This window comes from Notechis scutatus, chromosome 1 (genome assembly GCF_049901735.1).
Source record: "Notechis scutatus isolate UNSWTSFEM ecotype Mainland chromosome 1, rNotScu1.2, whole genome shotgun sequence".
In the NCBI taxonomy this organism is placed as follows: domain Eukaryota; kingdom Metazoa; phylum Chordata; class Lepidosauria; order Squamata; family Elapidae; genus Notechis; species Notechis scutatus.
The window spans coordinates 178511855-178533594 of NC_142009.1; the positions used below are offsets into that span (position 1 = coordinate 178511855).

At 42.2% G+C, this 21740-nt stretch overlaps 1 protein-coding gene across 1 annotated transcript in view; it reads left to right on the forward strand.

Annotated features, from left to right (window-relative positions):
• The first annotated feature begins 6288 nt into the window (after positions 1 to 6288).
• The window catches only part of TMEFF2 (transmembrane protein with EGF like and two follistatin like domains 2), a 250121-nt gene continuing 234669 nt past the window's right edge, over positions 6289 to 21740 (forward strand). The window contains exons 1-2 of the mRNA XM_087949547.1: positions 6289 to 7057; positions 9057 to 9166. Coding sequence (XP_087805673.1) covers positions 6883 to 7057; positions 9057 to 9166 — 285 coding nt within the window. The 5' untranslated portion in view covers positions 6289 to 6882. The remainder of the gene's footprint in view (positions 7058 to 9056; positions 9167 to 21740) is intronic.

Below are 21740 nucleotides of genomic sequence, written 5' to 3' on the forward strand. Positions count from 1 at the left end.
CAAAATGTCAAGAATTAAGGAGAGAACCTTTGTATCTTGCTCGCAATAGTCTTAATTATCTCTCATTACTGTTATTTGTGATTTTCACTCCATAATTCCTGAAAGGGCACAGAAAGAAACAATAGCATAAATAGGAAAAAAATAAAATCAACTAAAAAGGATGATATATATGTACTTCCAAATATTTTAAAACATAGGAGACCAAGAAATTATTACATATAGCCAGGGGTGGGATTCTACCTGGTTGGGCCTGTTCTATAGAACCAGTTGTTATGATTCTGCCCAGTTTGGAGAACCGGCAAATTGCACCACTGGCTGGCCCCTCCCCTCCCACTACACTCCTTACCTGGCATGCGTGCCATCCAACTTGCCTACGTTAGCCTATTTTTGGTAAGTTGCTATTTTTCCTTTTTTTTCCCCATCAGCTGTTCCAACTATCAGCTGTGCGGGAGATTTAGATTAGCTAGAAAGCAGGAAATCATTGGATTTCTTCCTTTCTAGCTAATCTAAAAGCAGAGCTGAACCTTCCTAGCTTCTATTTTTCAGTGTAGACTCGGGTAGCAGATTGGTAGATCTCTGAATGAATCTGTGATTCTGTGAGCAACTCAATCTGCCTGCTTTGCCTGATTTTTGGGTAAAAGTTGCTCTTTTTTATAAAAAAAAAATCAGTGTTTACATAATGGTGTGTTGTGAGTTAATTTTGTGAGTTTGCTTGCAAGCAAATTTTATGTGACAGACTCAGGTAGCAGATTGCAGAATGGTAGATCTGAGTGAATCTATGATTCTGTGAGCAACTCAATCTGCCTGCCTGCTTTTGGGTAAAAGTTGCTCTTTTTTTATAAAAAAATCAATATTTACATATTTACCAACCAACCACACCCAACCAGTCATGTGACTATCAAGCCACACCCACCAAATCACATGACCAAGCCACATCCACAAATTAGGCCACACCCACAGAACCAGTTAAGAAATTTGAATCCCACCCCTGCATATAGCCATACTGTTCCATGGCTATACTCCTTTGTTTCTTTTTAACCGTTACTTTTATAATCTAAGTTGGGTATTTATGTTTAAAAAGTTCTGGAAAAAATGGAGAAAATTGTATCCAAGGAGTTAAAGCTGTTACACAGCAAGCAAAAATTGTTAATAATGGTGATTTAACCATTAATTCATGTGAAATCCAAAGGAGTATGAGACAAGGATGTCCCTTGTCTCCCTTTTTGTTTATTTTGGAAGTTTTGAATAGAGATATTGGGCAAGATGAGAAAATAACAGGTGTCAATAACAAGATAACAAGAAGGAAGTTTATAAATTGAGGGCATTTGCGGACAATTTGGTTATATTCTTGGAAGACCCCAAAAATAATATAGAATATATGATGAGGAAATTAAATGAGTTTGGGGTTTTAGGAGGTTTTAAAATAAGCAGAAAACATCAATGCTTAGACTATGATCCCATAGGACTGAGATATATTGACTGAAAAGTCTGGTTTTAGGACTGAAAAAAAGATGAAATATTTGGGGGTCATATACAAATACAAAATACAAAACAAATACAAAACTGTTTCAAAATAACTATGTGCCTCTCTGGAATGATATTAAAAAGGACTTATTAAGACGGTATAAACTACATTTATCATTATTGGGTAGAATTACTGTAATTAAGATGAATATATTATCAAGATGGTCTTTTTGTTTCAGACATTACCAATACTTACAACTGATATTCCATTTAAACAATGGCAGAATGATATAAGTTAATACGGCAAGGGAAAAAACCAAGAATTGGATATAAAGTAGTACAAGATGCTAAGAGGGGGTTTGGGTTTATCAGTTTTGAAATCATATTTTGATACCTGTTATTTGGTCTGGCTAAAAGAGTGGGTGAACCTCCAAAACAAGAGGCTATTTGATTTAAAGGGCCAGGAATTAAGATTTTGATGGCACAATCATTTATGGTATGATAAGGTTAAGGTAAATGTTGATATTTAATAACCACTTTGTTAGATGTGCCATTCTAAGAGTCTGGAATAAATGTAAAAAAAAGGTTTTCTACCAAGATGCCTCTTTGGATGTTCCCTCACGGAAGCTTTTTTCAGAAAAGAAATGATGGTGAAACCTGACTGGTGGACCTATGGTAAAATAATATCATTTAATCTTGGTGATCCTATCCTCAAGCCTACGGAAGAGCTAGAATCAGGAGGAGACATGTCTGCCATTGGTTTACATATTTACAACTGAGAAAAAGATTTAAATTAGACAAAAAGGGTCAGGGTCTGACCTTATTAAAAATGAATTGGAAGTCCTCCTGGTATTCAGAGGTGGTATTCAGCAGGTTCTGACCAGTTCTGGAGAACCGGTAGCGGAAATTTTGAGTAGATCAGAGAATCTCTGACTGGAGATTTTACAGTATCCTTCCCTTCCACGCCCACCAAGCCATGCCCACAGGAACCAGTAGTAAAAAAAAAATTGAATCTCACCACTGGTGGTAGTGATGAACATATTATTGCTAAGGTTTATAAAACACTATTCAATTTGAATTTGGAAAATGGATATGCATCGTGTGATTCAGCAGGCAAGGGACATTGGATATAATGTAAAGCTTGAACAATGAGAGAATATGTGAATGAAAGGTTCAAACTTTGCACTAATTTACGGTTTAAAAGAAAACTTTTATAAAATGGTGTATTGTTGGTATTTAACACAGATAAGTTATCAATCTATAAAGGTACTTCAAATGAATGTTGGAAATGCAAATGTAAAGAAGGGATTTTTTTTAAAATCATTTGTCGTGGACATGTGATAAAGCAAATAAATATTGGAGAAGGATTCATATTCTGATACAGAAGATTCTTAAAGTGACTATTAAGATAAAACCAGAATGTTTTCCTTTTGTTTTAATGGAAAAAAATGGAACTTTGATGTTATGTAATGTTGACAACAAAATTTAAACTGGAAGGACGCTTCGATTCCCACAATGGACGAATGACTGCAAAAGACTTTGGGCACAAGTTGCCTCATTCCCAGGGCAAAAACAAGAGGAAACACGAAAGCCTGGGTGAGAATGTAATGGCCCTGGAGGCTCCTTTTATTTCATATGGGAAAGAAGAAAATCTGCTCAATCAGACATGGATGAGACAGAGATGTAGTTTTTGGATGCAGCTCCAGATGCCAGTTGAGCACCCACATGCTACTTTAAGATACCTGATAGGTTTGGGAATATTCAAAAGGTGCAATCGTAGTAGTAGCAGCAGCAGCAGCACCATTATCTTAAACAGGTAGTAAGAGAAAAAGAAAGTGGGCTTGCTCTATCAACACATCAAGGAGGACTGGAAGCATTTGGGTAATTTTGATGTATTTTATCCTTAAAAGTCACAGCTCTTATCAGAGGCCTGGGGTGATTGTTCAGGCACTGTGCTCAAAAATTGAAGCAGCGAGACAAATCAGAATTTACACAGGATATGGTTAATCTTGAGGGATCAGCCAAATCTTGGGGGGGGAGGGTCTAACTTCACTTCTCTACCAGCTCGAGTCTTTAATGTTTCCACTCTGAGTATGGATGGCAACAGCAACACATCTAATATTGCTGGAGATGAATGTTTGACAGGCTGCCCCTCAAAGCACCACTAAGTGATTATCCCATCACCACTTTCTCTCCACTTGCTGGCAGCCTTTGACTTGTCAGAATTCAACGAGAAGCCATTTCTTTTATTCAACTGCTATTTCCAGAACTCAGTATCCAGAGACTGGATGCACTCTTGCCACATGGTGGAGCTTTGTAAGTGTGCTTCCCCTTGGTGGATTAACTCAGTCTCCCTATATGGGAAGCCACAGAAAGTGAGAGAAAGAGCGACTGAGGCCCAAATGTTAAAAGATAAAAATTCTTCCTCTGTCCAATAGTGGAAACATTTTTTTTTAAAAAAGGACGACCTGAATGGATGTAAACGCAGGTATTAAAAACAACAAAACTTCGCAGCAATATGATTTTAAGCAAGTCCGCGTGTGGGGACCGCAACTTTACTGGAATGGCTTTTAAAGCTGCCAAGGCGTACCCAAGGGCAAGCTAATTTCTACCTTTCATGCCTCGCCCCCTCCCTTTCTCGCCCCACAAATATTACCCGAGCCCTGAACTCCCGCGAGGTTCAGCTTTTTACTTGATCACCGCAATTGCTTGCCTAAACACTTGCTAATAGGCTTTTGCTTTCATTTCCTTGAAAGCGCGGTTTCTCTCTCCTACGAACCTGATTAAACTGCCAACCTCGCTGGTTGGAAAGGAGAAGGAACCCTGCCTGGAAGTTCCGGGCGGTTAAATCGTCGTTCGTGCGAACGAGCAAATTGATGCCATTACTTCGGCTGAAGCGGCCGCCGAATCGAAAGGCGCGCGGGTGTTTATGTAGGGGTGGGTGGGATATAGATATATTTAACTCGTTTGTTTCTTGCTTTCTTGGATGAGCCTCCCACCCCCCGCCTCTTTTTCTCTGATGGGCTTTTTTTTTCCTTCGAAGATCTGATGCAGTTGCGTCTGCCGAACGCTTCTTCGATGCCGTCAGGACTAATTGATCGCCGCTTGCTTGTCCGGGTTGCTTCCTGTGAGCACGCGCGCCTGTTCGCGCTAATGCAGTCCAAGAGCGAGAGCCGCTGCATAGCGCAGCCTAAAGGGCCGTGGTTTCTCGGCTTGCTGCCACGGGGCAGCCAGCCGCTTGAGAGAGAGAGAGGTCGCACCGGGAGAGTAAAGGAAAGCACGACTTTCCGTGTGAAGCGGAGCAGCGGCGCGGGCGGAATGTTTGCTCGTAGGGAGCAATTGAGGCTGTCGGCCAAAGGCGTCGAGATTGAGACAGAAACAAATTAGGCAGCGAGGTGCGGGCGGCGACGCCGAACACATTTCGTTCCTCTCCCGCACCGCCCTCGGTTCTAGGGAGAAGGCGCGGGAGAGGTTAATAGGGAAATGGGATTCCCGTTTTCCATTCTTGTCGACGCCTCTTTTTCTCTGGTTGTTCCCCCCTCTGCCCCCCCCCCGGTTTTGACCTGAGCAAAAAGCCGCCAAAATGAAAAGTCATTCTCCGCCGCCGCCCCGGATTTTTCCTCAAGAAATACATACATTTCCTACAGCAACATACGCATTTTTGACAGTCAAAACCACCGAACGCTGGCCTTGCGCAGCTGCACGTGCGGCGCGGCCCGGCCCGGTGAGAAGAAAGGAAGAGGGGATCCCATGTGCTGACTAAGTCCTCTCCACGACTTGAGGGAGACCTGCCCAGGGTGTGGCTCCGAGCCCTGGAGCTGAACCGGGGAGGACGGCGCCTGCGGCAGTGTTCCACGCCCCCAGCGGCGGATAGTCCGTTCTTCAGGAGAGAGGTTGAATTGTTGGCTGTTGCTCTCTCTCTCTCTCTCAGTGGTTTCTCTTGTGACTCCTCCATCTTTTCTTTTTTTTCTTCCTTTCCCCTTTCCACAACCTCCACAAGTAAACGGCGCTTCTTGGGTTGTCGCGAAGAACTTTCAAACCCCGTGCGAAGAAGCCCTGCGCTTCAGTTGGGTGTTTTCTGCCTTTACGAAAGGTTTTCTGCCTTTCATTTACGAAATAAATATAGCCGCGTAGGCTCTTCAAAATTGGTCCCTTTCAGGCGCGGGCGGACAGCGAAAGAAGAAAACGCAGCCACGCATGCAAGAACCGTGCAGCAGAGTGTCTTCCCCGCCCCTCCCCCTCTCTCCGCGTACGGGTCCCATTTACGGATCGTTACCTCCGCCGCCTGTTGTAAATGCAGCCGCCGCCGCCGCTTCTTCGCGCACATGCACAACACACGCTTCACTCATTCAGACACACACATAGGGCCGCGTGCGCGCGCGCTCTCGGACCTCCAGCGCTCGCACATGCGTCGTGAGCGCAATTCAACTTTCACACGCTTGTGGTGCGCCCGGCTGGGACCTCGGCTCAATGAGCGCGTGTCTGCGCGCTCAGTTCTACGGGAGGGCTTGGGAAAGCGGGCGGCGGCGGTGCGAACGCTGCGCCGCGAAAGCGCCGCCGCCCTGGATGCAAGGTTTTAGAGGGCGCGCCGTCGATCCAGTTGGCGGCTCTGCCCGGCCAGAGCGCTGGGGCTTCTTCGTGCAGAAGACGTCGCCCAGTCCGAGATCCCCGACGCCCGCGTCTTTGCTGCGAATCAATTCACCCGTCTGGGGAGGAAGCGGCTTCTCTCTCTTATCCGCCACTTGCCGGCTGAGCCCCACCAGCTCACAGGGCGGGGTAGGGTGTTGCCGCCCCCGAGCTTCCCCCGTGCGCCTCACAGAGAGAGGACCCAGCCCAGCCAACATTAGCATCAGCATCTCTCGCTCCAGCTGCTGCTTCTGCTCCCGCCGCCACCACCACCCTGCCTCCCTCCCTCCCCCTCCTTCCCAGGGACCTGCATCCCGCTCGTCCAATCAGGGCCGGCTCTGCCTGCGCCACGTGACCCCGGCGGGCTGAGAGGACCTGCTGCTTTCCCAACGCCAGAGGGATGCGGGCGGCAGAGCAGGAGAGGCGGCGGCGGCGGCGGCTTGGCTGCGAAGCGCCTTGACGCTCTTTTCTCCAGCTCAGCCCAGCCCGACCCCTTATGGCAGCGGCTGCTCCAGCCTCCTGGCTCTCCTCCTCCTCCTCCTCCTTGGCCGCCCTTGCTCCTGCCACTCCCCGGGCTGGGCTAGGCCCCTGGATATCTCTGCCGAAACTCTCAGGATCCTCTTCCTCTTCACCATGCTAGTACTTGGGTGCTTCTTCTTCCTAGCTTGCTGTTGGCTGGGGCCCCCGGGATGCTAAGTCGCCCCCGACGCCTCTTGCTGCCCGCCTGCCCGAGACCGACCTGCTTTGGGGAGCTTCCCTCTCACTACCGCTCTAGAGTTGGCTCCAGAAGTCATGGTGTTGTGGGAATCTTCCGCAGCTCGCCAGTGCAGCAGCTGGACACTTTGCGATTGCTTTTGCTGGTTGCTTCTGCCGGTGACACTGCTCATCATCGCCCGGCCGGACAAACTTGCAGCCTTCCCTACCTCCTTAAGTGACTGCCAAACGCCGACCGGCTGGAATTGCTCCGGTAAGCTTGGGCGGGAACGTGGGGCAGAAATGGAGGCTCTCCCTTTGCAAGCACAGGCATCTTTTTTTTTTTTCCCTCCGGACGGGTGAAAGAGGAAGAGGGCTTGAGGGGTGGGATTGATGCGCTTCTGAAAAGCGGCCCACCGCGGGGCTGTTTGGACCTGTCCGGGGAACCCGGGAGACAGACTAACGAGCCTTTTTTTTTTTTTTTTTACTACTACCATCCCGCCTTGAATTGCCTCCGTTCGAGACTGACTTTGGATGGTTGAAGCTCGCTAGGCTTGTGCTGTCTGAATGCAAACGCAAAGGGTGGATCTTGTAAAATGATTCTTAGGACGCTTGCCCGTTATTCAAAGTTAGAGCAAGCAAGCAAGCGATAAAACGCAGCACTTAAAAGGGATGCTCTTTTGTGCAGGAAAGTCTGGACTGCTTACCAGGAACCAGCAAGTCCAGAAAGCTCATTTCCACCTGCCTTGTAGCTTTGGGCATATTCCGGGGATTTTTAGATCTTTGGGGTGACCGTGAGTTCTTTCCTTCACACCCTCTTTCTCTCTTAACTTTAAAATATGGGGTGTATTCTGGTGTTAAATTGGAGGAAATACTTTATTCCCAAGAAGAAAAGCAAAGTATTAAAAATCAGGTCCAAAGCTGGCTAGTGTTTCTGAAAGCTGCTATTAACCAGGCTTCCTTTGCCTGATTTCTCTGGTCAGTTTCATTCCTGCTCAAAGTGGTTTTCCAGGCACCCTCCAACTGCTCTAATTGAATAAGGAAGAGGCAGCACCAGTGAGTTATTACCTCTCCTATGAGTTGTCTTTTCCGATGATCAGGCTCATCCTCAAAAGGTTAATTGTTCTTCTGTCTGGAATGTGCTTACCAGCTGTACTATCATGCTTCCCACATGAGCTTGACTTCCAAATGTTGACTTCCAGTGAAAATCTCTATATTTCTTATGTAAGGACCCATTTATAACTGCATTTATACATGCAGTGAGAAAAACGGCAAGCCACTAGAAAAATGCAGCTTCTCTTTTCCCCCATAAAAAGTGTGAAACTCTGAATCTGAAGCAAAAACAGATCTTTTCTCTCTGTGTACAGAAGGTGGGGACAGTACTTGCTGGATACATCTTTTGGTCAGCACTGCAGTTTCCTCATTTTTATTGGCTTCATTTGATTGAGTCAAAGAAACCCAAAGCTTCATATTTCAGTCACCTTTGCAGCATCTATAGGATTTAGCCTGGTATTGGTCTGTAATGTTAAAAGTATTCCCCAAACTACTTCAGATACATTACAGGAACCACATAGTTTGTTGAAGTCTGTGCCTCCACCATCCAAGTTATTCAGAGCAATGTTGCCTTTGCCCTAGAGGTAATGTTTTCATTTTTAAAACACAGCCAAGCTCTGGATCCTTAGACCATAAGGATCATATAGACGCTAGTTTTGGAGCCTGAAAAATGGCTGTTTTGCTTAATCCCTTGCTACACACCCTCAGAATAGGATGGTAACTAGCTGAGGTCTGACAACTGACTAGGCATTTGTGAGTTGACTCTCTAGCCCGATCTGTTAACCTGTCTATCAGAACAGGAGGAAAGGCTCTTTCGGCAGCTCTTTGCAAAACCTGCCCCCTCCCTCCTATTAACCTGGAGGTGATCAGTCTTCATTGGAACCAGGCAGCCTATCACAAAAACCATGCAGCTGGTTTATTACCAGAGGAGCGTTGAAGAAATTCCCATTTTAGACTTGGGGACAGAAAAGCTGTTAGGAGGGGCAGGAAATGTGTTGCTTTACAAGCAAATGTTTGATTTTTGAAAAACTAGAATCTCATAGAGAAAAAGGTGAGGTGGCAGCAGCAAGGAGAGTATGCCGAAATAGCAAACTCCTTTGGGGAAAGGGTGCTAGCCAAACTGGGTATGAGAAAATAGCACATGCTTCTTCCACAAGGATTGCCCTGTTCCCGTCCCTTTGCCAGACTGAAGCTGACAGCATTTTTCTCTTCTGTTTGAGGTTATGATGACAGAGAAAATGATCTCTTTCTCTGTGACACCAATACTTGCACATTTGATGGGGAGTGCTTAAGGATTGGCGATACCGTGACTTGCGTCTGTCAATTCAAGGTAAGAAGATTGATCTCTCATTCGGTAATTCACTAATGAGAATACAAATCAGGGATCTTGCTTTACAAGCCATCACTTGACCGTTTATATCTCTGCATGGAAAGAAGTCAGGGAGAAAGACTGGCTCCAAGTTTAAAGAGCTGGCAGGATACCCAACTGGTGTCAAGAAGATAAGAGTCTCTGGGAAAAGGAAGATGTTGTTCTTCCAATGCTTCCTTAGAGTTAGATGCTTGCACTGGATGTAAGCTTGAATTGGGGTGGCCTTTATAAAATCAGTTGTTCTGCTCGTTCTCCTAATCAGACAGATCTTCAGTTAAAGATTCAGCAGGCCATATGCTGATGTGATGGGTAAAGAAGGCCTGAATAAGTATGAATTCAAACATGGGTATCATCGAGATTGGAAAGAAGGTTGTTCTATTCCTCCAAGAGGGAAGTGTTTTTGGGTTGGCTGGGGTCGGTTCTCAATTCCAAATCCAAGAAAGTATAAATATCACTTGAATCGATTTCTACTGATTTTCATCGTCTGAAACAAAACTTCCTATGTGTTAATAAACCTGAAGATGTCTCTCTGGAACAGTGAAGACAAAGCTATTCTTAGTTAAGCGAAATGTAGGCACTGCTCCTGTGTTAAACTGGCATTTAGAAGCAAACATTACTTGGAAATGAAGTCCCATTGATTTCAGCAAGCTGCCTTTCTTTCATAGAATTCTGCTTAAAATGGCTTATTAACAATCAGTTTCTCTGCCCTAAATGCACGACTGAAATCAGCACGCTTTGCCTCAGAAGGGTGGCTTAAATTCAGATTTTAATGGAACATCAAGAAGGATAAATAATACTATATTTCTGCAGAGATAAATTATTATTATGTTTTCTTCTGCAAATGTTGGAAGTTCATATTTCAAAAGTAAACTCCCCGCACAGAATTTCATTCAAATTGAATGTCATTCCTAGACTTGAGTTCAATACATGAATTTATGCCACATTGAACATTTTATTTTCTTTGATTGCTTAAAAGTCTATATTTTAATTTTATAGACCTTGTAAATTAGAATAGACTTTTATCATGGAAAAATCATTCACTTTTAATTTATTTCATTTTATGGTTTGCACTGTGCTGACCATATTTATAATATTTATTGTTTCCTTAGAGCTTGACAGCCATTTTCAGACCTTTAATACCATATAATATGTTTAGTTATTCTAAGTCAATTAATATACTGGAAAAGTATAATCTTTATGACATTTGTCAATACCTTGTTTACTCCTTTATATCCTACCTTTTTAGCCCTGTTTTTGTACTTTCTCTTTCTCAGTGAATATATTTTCTCTAAAATGTTGAATGAAATAGATGTTTGCAAGTGGACAAAAAGAGAATAGAATCATTGTGTAGTATTTTCAAATTGCTTCCCTTTGCATATTTCATTGTGTATCAAAACTATCAGAAGCATGCTTTAGAAGTAAAGACATCGTAGTAAAGGGGTAGAGAATGGGAGATTGTCCTTTTATAGCCTTACTTCCTCTCGGATTCCATGAAAATAATAACAGTTGCAAACATCACTAGTTTAGCATGTAACAGTGTAGTAGTAGCAGCCAAATGTGATAAGCCTTTAATTGAATAAGAATTCTCTAAGCATGCCCAGCATTTCATAGCCAGTGCCTAATCAATCTTTAAATTAGGTATTAGGATTACATAATGCTTGCTAAAGCCATGCTGTGCACGTTGCATTTATATTTATGTTATCACTAAGCCTATAAATAACCACCACATTCAAATGTCATATTTCCAGACCCAAACTCTTGCCAAAAGAGGAGCGGGATGATCAAAAGGTATTCTCTGTAAGTCTCAAACGAATCTCTTCCTTGAGTTCCTTGGAAGTTTCTTCTTCCAAGGCATTGATTTAATGCTTTGTCCTTGTATCACTGCCTGGGAGTGGCAGCAAATTCAGCACCAACAGCAGCAAACTCAAAGCAAGCTCAGAGCACACTGACTTCTTCCTGTCTGGCTTCAGTTGGGCTTCACAATTGGTTTAAATTTAGGGAACACAGTGGACTGAAACAGGGGCTTTCATAATAGCAGAGGCGCAACAGAAGCTATTACCCAAAGAACAAAAACGGCTGCTGGGATTATATGGAGTCTATTGAATCTTTCGTTCTCACGCTAAAACAACTCAATCCAAATTCTACTAACTCAAAAGAACAAACCCTGCTAAGTAATAAATCATAAATGATTATAAATTCAATCAATACAATACTATCTGGGTTCAGTTAATGCAGGACTTCTGCAATAACTGAATGTAGAGTTATTTTCTAACCCCAGAATCCCTAGGAATTCAAGCCCTCTTAAAAGCTGTGCACCATTTGGCTTGGAAACCATTTCTCCTAACCCAGAAATGCACTAGCTATCATGACTCCCCACTGGGGTAAAAACATGTTCTAGGTAGGGTTGCCAAAAAACTTGTTATTGTGCTTTTACTTTCTGTAGTAATCCGACCATGCTTTTCTGGAGAAGAACAGGTCTGTTTGCCCATTGCTGCAGATCAGACACAACACCTGAGACCACTTTAAAGATTGATCATCTAGTTCCTGGATTCACCCCCAACACAAAACCAAAGTTTAGAGCTGAACCCTAAGGAGTCCTGTTGTGCTTGGTTGTTGTTTTTTTCTCAGCACATGGTACTAAGAAGCAAAGCATGATGAACATTTTGCTCATACAAAGAGATTAATTGTCCCATCAAAACTTCGTTGTGCATAGATGGTAGAAACCAGGACATCCATGGACAAAATGAAGGCATCCCACCCTGCAGTATGATCTCAATCTAATATTGGGGAGGGAACAGCGGAAGTAAAAAGTCAAAGTAGATAAGGAATAAATGTTCTCTTTTCCTGGTAACACTATTTTTGGGAAGTTGAGAGGTAGGCTTTGCCACTTCTTCAACTGTCTTCAGCCTGTTTATTCTGTCACCTGGAACCTTATTTTCTATCTTATTTTCTGGAGATTGTTTGAACCCTGTGAAGAGTGTGTGTGTGTGTGTGTGTGTGTGTGTGTGTGTAGATAGATAGATATAAATCCTTTATATTCTTTCACACACATACATTATGAGAGAAACTCCCTCTGCCATTTGACTGCTATGCCAGTAAGCCCCAAGACTGAATGGCAAGTTAATGCTGGTAAATAGGAAGGAAATGGTATTGCTGGGATCTGACTTCTGGATAATATTTGGCTGAAGTCTGTCTTTACAGTACTTCTGCAATGCTTGCTTATTTGGAATCTACTCTTAAGAATGATAAGTCAGTCTCCTGATTTAAGGTAACCATTCAGCTAGAATCTTGAAAGGCTGTGCCAAACATTTCTTCCTAAAATCAGTGCAAAGGCCATGGCACCACCCTGCCTCTCGTTTTGTTTTCATTGTTTTGTCCCCATCCAAGGAAATAAAATTTTCAAAATGCCTTAGCCTGAGCAAATGGCAGGTAGCCTTTTTGAAGAAAAGTGGCAGACGTATCTATAAATGGGCAATCAGCCTCTTGGATCTATGTCGTCTTATTCATGGATTCAGTCTTAAAGGATTTTCAGCTCAGTTTCTCCATCAACCTGATATACCTTTTATGTATATGAATTATGCGATTATTTATTCAATTTATATATTGTCAGAATTGGTTCAATCAGATTTTATATTAGACATACACTGTGTGTTTGTAGACAGACACACCAGGATATCTGTGGCAAAAATACATGTTTTTTGCAATATTTATTTTTATTTATTTATTAAATTTGCTTGTTGCCCATCTCTTTGCAAGGCGACTCTGGGCAGCTTTCAACATTCATCTATCTATATCTGCCTGCCTGCCTGTATCTATTTGTCTGTCCATCCATCCATCCATCTATTTGGGTGATGCAGTGGCTCAGTGGTTAAGATGCTGGGCTTGTCAGGTGGAAAGTCAGCAGCCCAGGTTCAATACCTGAGTGCCATGTGAGAAGGTGAGCTCTTGTTCTCACCCCAGCTCCTGCCAACCTAGCAGTTTGAAAGCATGGAAGTGCAAATAGATAAATAGGTACCACTTCAGTGGGAAGGTAACAATGATGTCATGCTGGCCACCTGACCGTGAAAATAGCTTTGGACAGTGTTGGCTCAATGGCCTTGAAACAGAGATGAGCACTGCCCCCTATAATTGGCAAGGATTAGTGGAATAAAATCTGTACTATCTCTCTCTCTCCCTCCCTCCCTCCTTGCATATGTGTGTGTGTGTGTGTGTGTGTATTTGTTTTCTTAAGTTTTCACGGGTATTTATATGTATGGTATTCAGCTTTGTTCGGGTATTTTCCCACGTCATTGTAGTTGTGCTTTTAAAGTTGTAGCAATGTTTCGGCAGAATCTCATCTGCCATGATCAGGCTTCTGTATTGTAATATATATATATATATATATATCACATTGAAATTGCAGTAAAATACAAGTTTAAGAAAGGGAGTAGAATATACTGCTATTAGTTGATCAACCAACTACAGTGTGAGGGCCCCAAGTCAGCTGGAAAAGTCATGTTTTCAGGTTCTTGCAGAAAATTAGCAAGAGTGGCAGCCAATCTCACCTCAGGAGGAAGATGTTTCAAAGGGTAGGTGCTACACAAGTGAAGGCTCTTCTCCTGGATCCCGCCAACTGGAATATACACTTTTTGAATGCAATTTTTCCCTAACAGAATTTTTAAATTCAGTTTTCTTCTAACATTAGCTTCTGTGTCCCCATTGAGCTTCAAGTAGTATGGTCTGAAATATAATTATTTTTCCCCCCACATATTTGTCTTGAAGTTTGAATTAACTTGTAGGGGGGAAAACTGTAGGGGGGGAAAGTGTGCTTGTAGTATTTCGTATATCATGGGAGTATTCTGTGAGTCATTTTACCAAAACTCAGTTCTTTGACATGTACATTTCTCCGAAAAAGATGTTTTTAAATGGAAAGTTCCTTTGTAATTTTTGTCTTTCAATTAAGGAGCATTTTCCATAGAGACGTTTCAGTAGCATACCTTTTTAGGTTTCTTTGCAAGAAGGACGTTGTTGTCATTGTTGTTCAATTACACAATGGAATCACTGACGGAGGATGATGTTTACTTGGGTCTCTTTAATTTTGGAACTGGCCTTCTTTGGGATACAGTGTTTTGCAGAACTGCACTGTTATTAGCAATAGGTTCCCCTGCTTCCGAGATGGTTTATTTTATACCAATTGAATTTAGGAGTCGAACTGGAGGCATTTGGGAAAAATCTGCTATTCTATGCCTGTGATGACCTGGGGCGCGGCACGAAAACAACACAGACAGAGAACAGGTCTAACTCCCCTTTGTTGCTCCAGCTTTGCCCCCAAATGTCCCCACATTTACTACAAGTCCTGAAGCAAAGCTCTAGCATGCACCTTCAGCAGTCTCTGGCTGTAAGTAGTCCAGTAAGCAAGGTTAGCCAACCAATAACCAGGGCCAGCAGTCCAGTAAGCCAGGTTTAGCTAACCAGTAACCAGGGCCAGCAGTCCAATAAGCCAGGTTTAGCTAACCAGTAACCAGGGCCAGCAGTCCAATAAGCCAGGTTTAGCTAACCAGTAACCAGGGCCAGCAGTCTAGGAAGCCAGGTTAGCCAACCAGTAACCAGGGCCAGCAGTCTAGGAAGCCAGGTTAGCCAAATAGTCACCAGAGCAAGTAGATCAGTGAAGCAGGCAAACCAGGCAAGCCCCACAAGTCAGAGCACAATAATCTCCAGGCATTTGCAAGTGCACATGAGGTTCCACAGATTCATTGCTCGTTCCTGACAGATGCCCCTACCACTGGCACCTCCTTACATCTCAGTCCAGGTGTGCCTTGTGAAGGGAGTGGGGGCACTCTCCTCCCTCAAGTAGCCTGCTCAGTCTGTGTTGATTTCACCTTCTCCTCTCCATGCTCTAGGATCAGGAGGGGATGGTCCTTGCTCTTCGCCTGAGCTCTGTCTCTCCTGCTCATCCCTGTCTGCAAGCCTTTCTAATCCTGAAAAGCCTTGCCCGGACTGACTCTGCCCTTCCCTAGTTTCCTCCAAGGCCAACGGAGCCGCCCTCTCGATCTCCGTTGGCTCTTGTTCCAGCTCATTTTCCCCTGCAGATTCAGACTCTGATGGGGGCATGACAGGGCCATTGAGAATCAACCATTTCCCCATTAAATTTGAGCATCATAAAACGAGGTGACACAAATGAGAGCTTGGATCCACCTGCAGTTGGTGGATTGCTTATGTGTGTCTGTGTGTATGTGTGTTGCTCTTGGGATCTCCAACAATCTACAAAGGATAGTATTTATGACATGCATTAAAAGTTTCCTCAGAAGATTTCTGCTTCAAAAAAAAATTCTAGAAGGCATGAGGTTAAGGCAGATATGTCCTTCCTTGCCAACTAGATTGTTTGTTTGTAGTCAGAAGATCTAGGCTGAAATCACCACTCTCATTTTCAGAGCTCCATGGACAATCATGTACAAGTTGAAATTTCTTAACCTAACCTGTCTTTGAATGGTAATTGCGATGGAGCTTCTATGGGAAAAGAGCAAGAACCAAAATCAATGCATTAGCAGTATCATGATCTGGAGATGTCAGGGTTTGAAACTTCATTACAGGATACAATTATTATTATTTTTTAATTTGGTTATGCTTGCAAATTAAGCTGCTGGGGAAGATCCAGAAGTAAGGATCAATAATAGTTGTTAGAAACCCTAAAATGAGCTGGCTGGAATCAGTGTAGATATGTACAGTAAACTGACCTCCTTCATTAATTTTAATAGATAGGTTGTAACAAGTGTCATATAAATCCCACAAAGTCAAGAATGAGAGGAAAGTGCAAGTTTTTCAGATAGGGGCAAAGGCCCTACTTGATCTTTGAGTAGGTGAATATGGCTATGCTTCGAAATGGAAGCAGGATTAGGACCAAGAAAACACATGACAAAAATAACATTTTTATTTATTTATTTATTTATTTGATTTGCCAATTGTTTACAAGATAATAAGTATAAGTGTATACATAGTTGTGAATACATGAAATGGGTACATATAAGAAAAATAAAAGAATAAGAGAAACAATAGGACAGGGACGGTAGGCACGTTGGTGCGCTTATGCACGCCCCCTAGTTCAGTGATTTGATTTAGTTCAGTGTGAACTGAATTAGTAAGCTCTTACAAATTTATTAATTGGCCTCTAATGGTGTATTAAAACATTTTACTCTGATAACTTTTGGAATGGCAATAATAGTAGCATCTGAGATTGTGGTGGCTCTTAGAGTTTAGATGGGATCTAGATTTTAGTGTCTTATTTTGACTTCTTTTGTAGTGATGGGGGTAGGGAGAGAAGTGACACATTTTCTTCAAATTTTGTCTTAGTTAAGTATCAAGTCCAGAAATGAGTTCTTCTCCAGCTCTTCCTTGTTTATGAGTGAAACAGGAAGCTTTGTGTGGCTTTGGATCACCAGGCCTGGGCATTCAATTGGAAAATTGAAGAATCTCATGTCTGACATTACATGGTGGTTGTACCACTCCTAGCAACCCTCTTTCTCTACTCTAAGTGCACCTAGAATCAGGAAAATGAGAAGATGGCAGAGAGGAGGAAAAGAGAATAGATCAGATTGCGGTGATAGGGGGCTTTGTTTACCAATTTGAATATAGATAGTCCTCGACTCACAGCTTAGCAACCATTCAAAGTTACAACAGCACTGAAAAAAACTGACTTATGACCGGTCCTCACACTTATGACTATTGCAGCATCCTCACATGATTAAAATTCAAACGCTTGGTAACCAGCATGTATTTGCAATGGTTATAAGAGTCCTGGGATCATGTGGTTGCCAAATGCAACCTTCTCAGCCAGCTTCTGACAAGTAAAGTCAATGGGGGAAGCTGGGTTTGCTTAATGAGCACATGATTAACTTAACAACTGTACTGATTCACTTAAGAACCTTTTAAAAAAGGTTGTAAAATCAGGCGCAACCCACTTAACAACCTCCTTGCTTAGCAACAGAAATTCTGGTGCTAATTATAGTTGCAAGTTGAGCACTACCTGTAGTTTTTCTTCTTTCCTCTCCCAATATCAGTTGTTAGTCACCTTGCTTGGAACAATATGTCTCACTCCTGGCTCCTCTTTTTCCTTTCTCTTTCAACTGTGTTTGTAGGAAATCCCCGCCCCCAATTTTTCACAATAAGCTTCAAATGTCAGTCTCATAAACTACTATATACTATTCAGGCAATCAACCTAGGACTCGTGCAGGACCTGCAAAACCAGGAACATGTCTGAGTACTGTCATACTAGCAACATGGCACAGCTCCATCAGTTGATCTCTGTAGATGTCCACCCCAAGGAGCATATAACCTCGTTTATGCTCAGGATAGGTAATTTGGCAGTTAAGAAAATGATATCACCGTGCAGTGGAGGATTTATTCAAGGGAAAGATTTGTGACACTGATTCAAACATTAGTATGTCAAAGAGAAGAGAATCCCGGATTTGTATCTGCTTTGTTTTGATAATAGCACTGATTTGACTTCCCAAAATTTGGACAAAGAAATAAAACCTTTTGATTTTCTATACCATCCGGGAAACCACAGATTGTAGATATTTTATCCCATTCATAGAGCTAAATTGCATATCTTATGATGATTTTTTAAAGTTAGTCTTTAAGACATTTTGATTTTAGCTTTTCTGCAACAAAGAAACACAACTCCTCTGGAATTTCTCCATGACAATTATTTAAGTAATGATCACTCTGTATACACCATAAGATTTAACAAAATAAATAGAACCAGCTTGGTGTTCTCATTAAAATGTTGGCCTAGAAATCAAGAAACTGTAAATTCTAGTTCCACCTTAAGCATGAAAATCAGTTGAGTATTGTTGGGTCAATCACTCACTTTTAGCCCAACTCATCACACAGGGTTGCTGTGGGGAAAATAGGAGGCAGGAGTATTAGGCATGTTTGTCACTATGAGTTACTTTTAAAGTAATAAAGGCAAGATAAAACGATATCTAATAAATACATGAAATAAAATATGAGTCAAAACATTTTGCAGCCTAGGATGAAACTCAAAAAAAATTTTTGCCTCGGAATTGGACAAGAGTAGCAATTGAATCTAGTTTCACCACTACTGATGGGATGGTGGATAAAACGAGGTAGAATAAAAGCCACTTGGCCCATGCACCTTCCAGCATCCACTGCCTAATTTCTTATCCTACTCAACTTAATAGTAGGGCCAGCCTACCTTAACCCTAACCTAACCCTTGTAGCAAACCTCCATCCCCCTCTCCCTTGCTCGTGTATTGCATTCATGCATTGAATGAAAAGTTATAATTTCCTCAAAGAAAATGTCAAAAGCCTTTGCTACAGCAGAAACAGGTACTGCCTGAAGCTCCAGGTCTTCTTTCTATAGTTATACAAAACGTATTGGTAGCATTAAGTGGAAGAGTGGAAAAATAAAATAACATCCATTTTCTCAAAAGACAAGTTCAGATCAGATCATTTGGAGTTGTATTCTGATTTATTTTAGGAAGACACTTTGTCTCCAGAAATTCATCCATACTATTTGAGAACTCTGCAAACAAAAAGAGCACCAGGCACCCACCAGATACTCACAGTGAGGGACTTCTCACCGTGAGTATCTGGTGGGGTCTTTACTATTTCTTTACTGAGCATGCTTATTACACATCTATTTCAAAAAGAGCAGACACTATTTCTTCTTGCAAAGAGCAGTCCTATGTGCTTATTAGGGGATTCATTCTTAGTACTTTTCCATTCCTTCTAGACCTTTACACCATCTATAGTTTGGTTTTTTTCATTCCAAGAGGAAGCCAAAATATTTGGATAACCCAAAGAAACTTATGGTAGGCAAGATGAGCATAGCTAATTTAAGTCTACAGAAGTCTGTTTTAAAGCATAGGTCATGCTTGGAGGGGCCAATTACTGCATGCACGAAGATAAGATGGGGGAGGATGCTTTAGTCCTTATCTCTTATTTCTCCTGCTGGAGACATTTGTAGAAGCCAGCAGGGAGAGAAATATCTGCTGGAGGAGAATAAAGATAGAATTAAGCACAGAACAAAGGTCAAAATAATCTTAAGTGAATTGCCATTCTGACCACGTGCCCAGGAATTAAAGTGATTGTAAAGTAGAACAATATCAGAGTTGGAGCCAAGCCAATAATTTTAGAAGATCAGTGCCCGAGATGGTGCTATCACTGTCCTATCACCTCTATTGTGATTAAAAACAGAGCCTTTTTTAATATATTGTCAAGTTGGGTGTGTGGGTGCATGAAATCAAGTATCCATTTACCAAAAAAAGTGAACTGGTGAACTGACCAGCAACCCTTACCTCCCAATGCTACCAGGAAATTGTCAAGTTATGTTGTTTTCCCAATTTATGTTGTTTTCTTGTCGTTGGACAGATTAGCATCTTTCCAGACAAAGTACTAATTTGTAGTCCTCAAACCATCCCCTGCTACCCACCTGAGAGTACTTATCTGTTTTCCAAAACATTATTGGAGACAAAAATGATGCCAGTTCCTCATCTATTTTTCGAATATTAAAAGTGTCCTTTATACATTGACAAATAAGGGGAGAAATGTAACGAGCACCAAAAGGAATTTGTATAGGCACTGATGTCTCCCAGGTCCATCTTGCCAGTGTTAAATGTACATTAGACATTTCAGGTTTTCTGCTACTTCTACATCATTTTTTAAATTATTGCTACTCATTATCATGCAGAGTCAAAAATATGAATCTGGTTAAAAAAAAACCTCATGTGAGATACATATGACTAAAGGGAAATAATGAATGCTACTTAAATTCTCTCATGAGTGAAATTTATATTTTAAGCTTCTCGCTGTGTGCACATGAACTCTTACTGCATGAGGGTCAGAGGGACATATTAAGCCTTGTAATTTGCCAGTGAGTGAATATCATATGAGATGCACATGACCGAGAGAAACAATGTAAGAGTCAGATATATGATACTTTTCTCTATACTTTTCTTTTTTCACATACAGGTCTGTGAAAGATCCAACACCATAAAGTTTGTTCAACTTAGGCTGGTCTGGAGTGCCAACCACATGCCAAAGAGGAAGCATTTTGCAGATTCATAATAAAATACAAATACAAATCAGAAAATGAGGATGTTTCAGGGCAATTTATTATTTAAACTAATATGTACCTTTGAATAGATATGTTTATACATCCTTTCATACACAGAGAGAAGGCTATTAGACCTGCGTAGAAAGGAAGAGTATAGAACACATTGACTAATTAAATAATTAAAATAGATGAGAACCTGACATCATTAATTATGATGAGCATAACATAATATAGCTTTTGGTGACTTATTCTTGTTCCAGAGAATTTCCCAATAAACTTCAGGCTGGAAACAAATCCACATCTGGCATGGCACATAATCACTAGGGCACTGTGGTCTTTGGTCCCAAACTCATGCCTGTCCCTGAACCATCTTCTTTTTAAATGACATGATTAATTAATCTCACTAATATTTGTGGTGATCTGGTCCAAAATATGAGTCTCTACTTCCTGATATTCAGTACTGTGCAGAACTTCTGCCGCAGAGTCTTCTCTCATCTGCACAAAAGCAGCCGGTAGTGAATAGCATGTATTGGAAGTATACAGTTATGTCTTTGACTTACGAGTCCGGAATTACAGTTGTAAGTCATGGTGGCCGTTAAATGGGCAAACTCATGACCATGCCCAATTTTATAAACTTATTTTGCAGCAGTTTGTTCAGAATACACAGCAGTCATTCGGGAAATGCCATAGCTGTTAAGCAAATCAATTATACCCCATGCGCAATTTTTGCTGGATTTTTACCAGAAATAAATACCAGAAACTGGCAAAAAAAAAAAAAAAGTCAAAAATTGTGGTCATGTGATCACCGAATGCTGCAAATGGCCATAAGTGTGAGCCAGTTGCCAAGTGGCCAAAATGTGATTGTGAGGCTGCAGTGTGTGTGTGTGTGAGACCAATCATTAAGCGGTCATTAAAACTACATGTATTGTTGAATCTTTTACTTTTGATATAATCACTAGGGCAGTGATGGCTAACCTTTCCGTCCTTGCGTGCCAAAAGTGCACACATCCCAGCACCCATAAGGCAATGCACACATGGACCCTCCCCACAACCCCTGTGCATGCACGCATGACCCCCCCACACCGTACATCTCTGCACATGCGTGTGTGACCTCCACATGCACCTTGCATTTCTGTGATGCGTGCGCGTCTGCGCATGCCCCCCCACTTGTGTAGCAGCTACCCTACGATCAGCTGGGCGGGGCAGTGCGCGCACCTGCGCAGTGGACCTGCTCTGGGGTGATGGCTCGCGTGACAGCGGAGATGGTTCTGCGTGCCACTTCTGGCACACATGCCATAGGTTCGCCATCACTGCACTAGTGTCTGTTTATTTGATAAGCAGCTTTGCTATTTTTATCCCAAACTAATATGAAAAACAATAGGGTTGAGGCAGTGATTCCTCTCTGCATACAATAGTCAGGTGAGTAATCTTACTTCAACCCCTGCAGTTGCATCTTCCTCATCTAAAGCTTGATTAGGA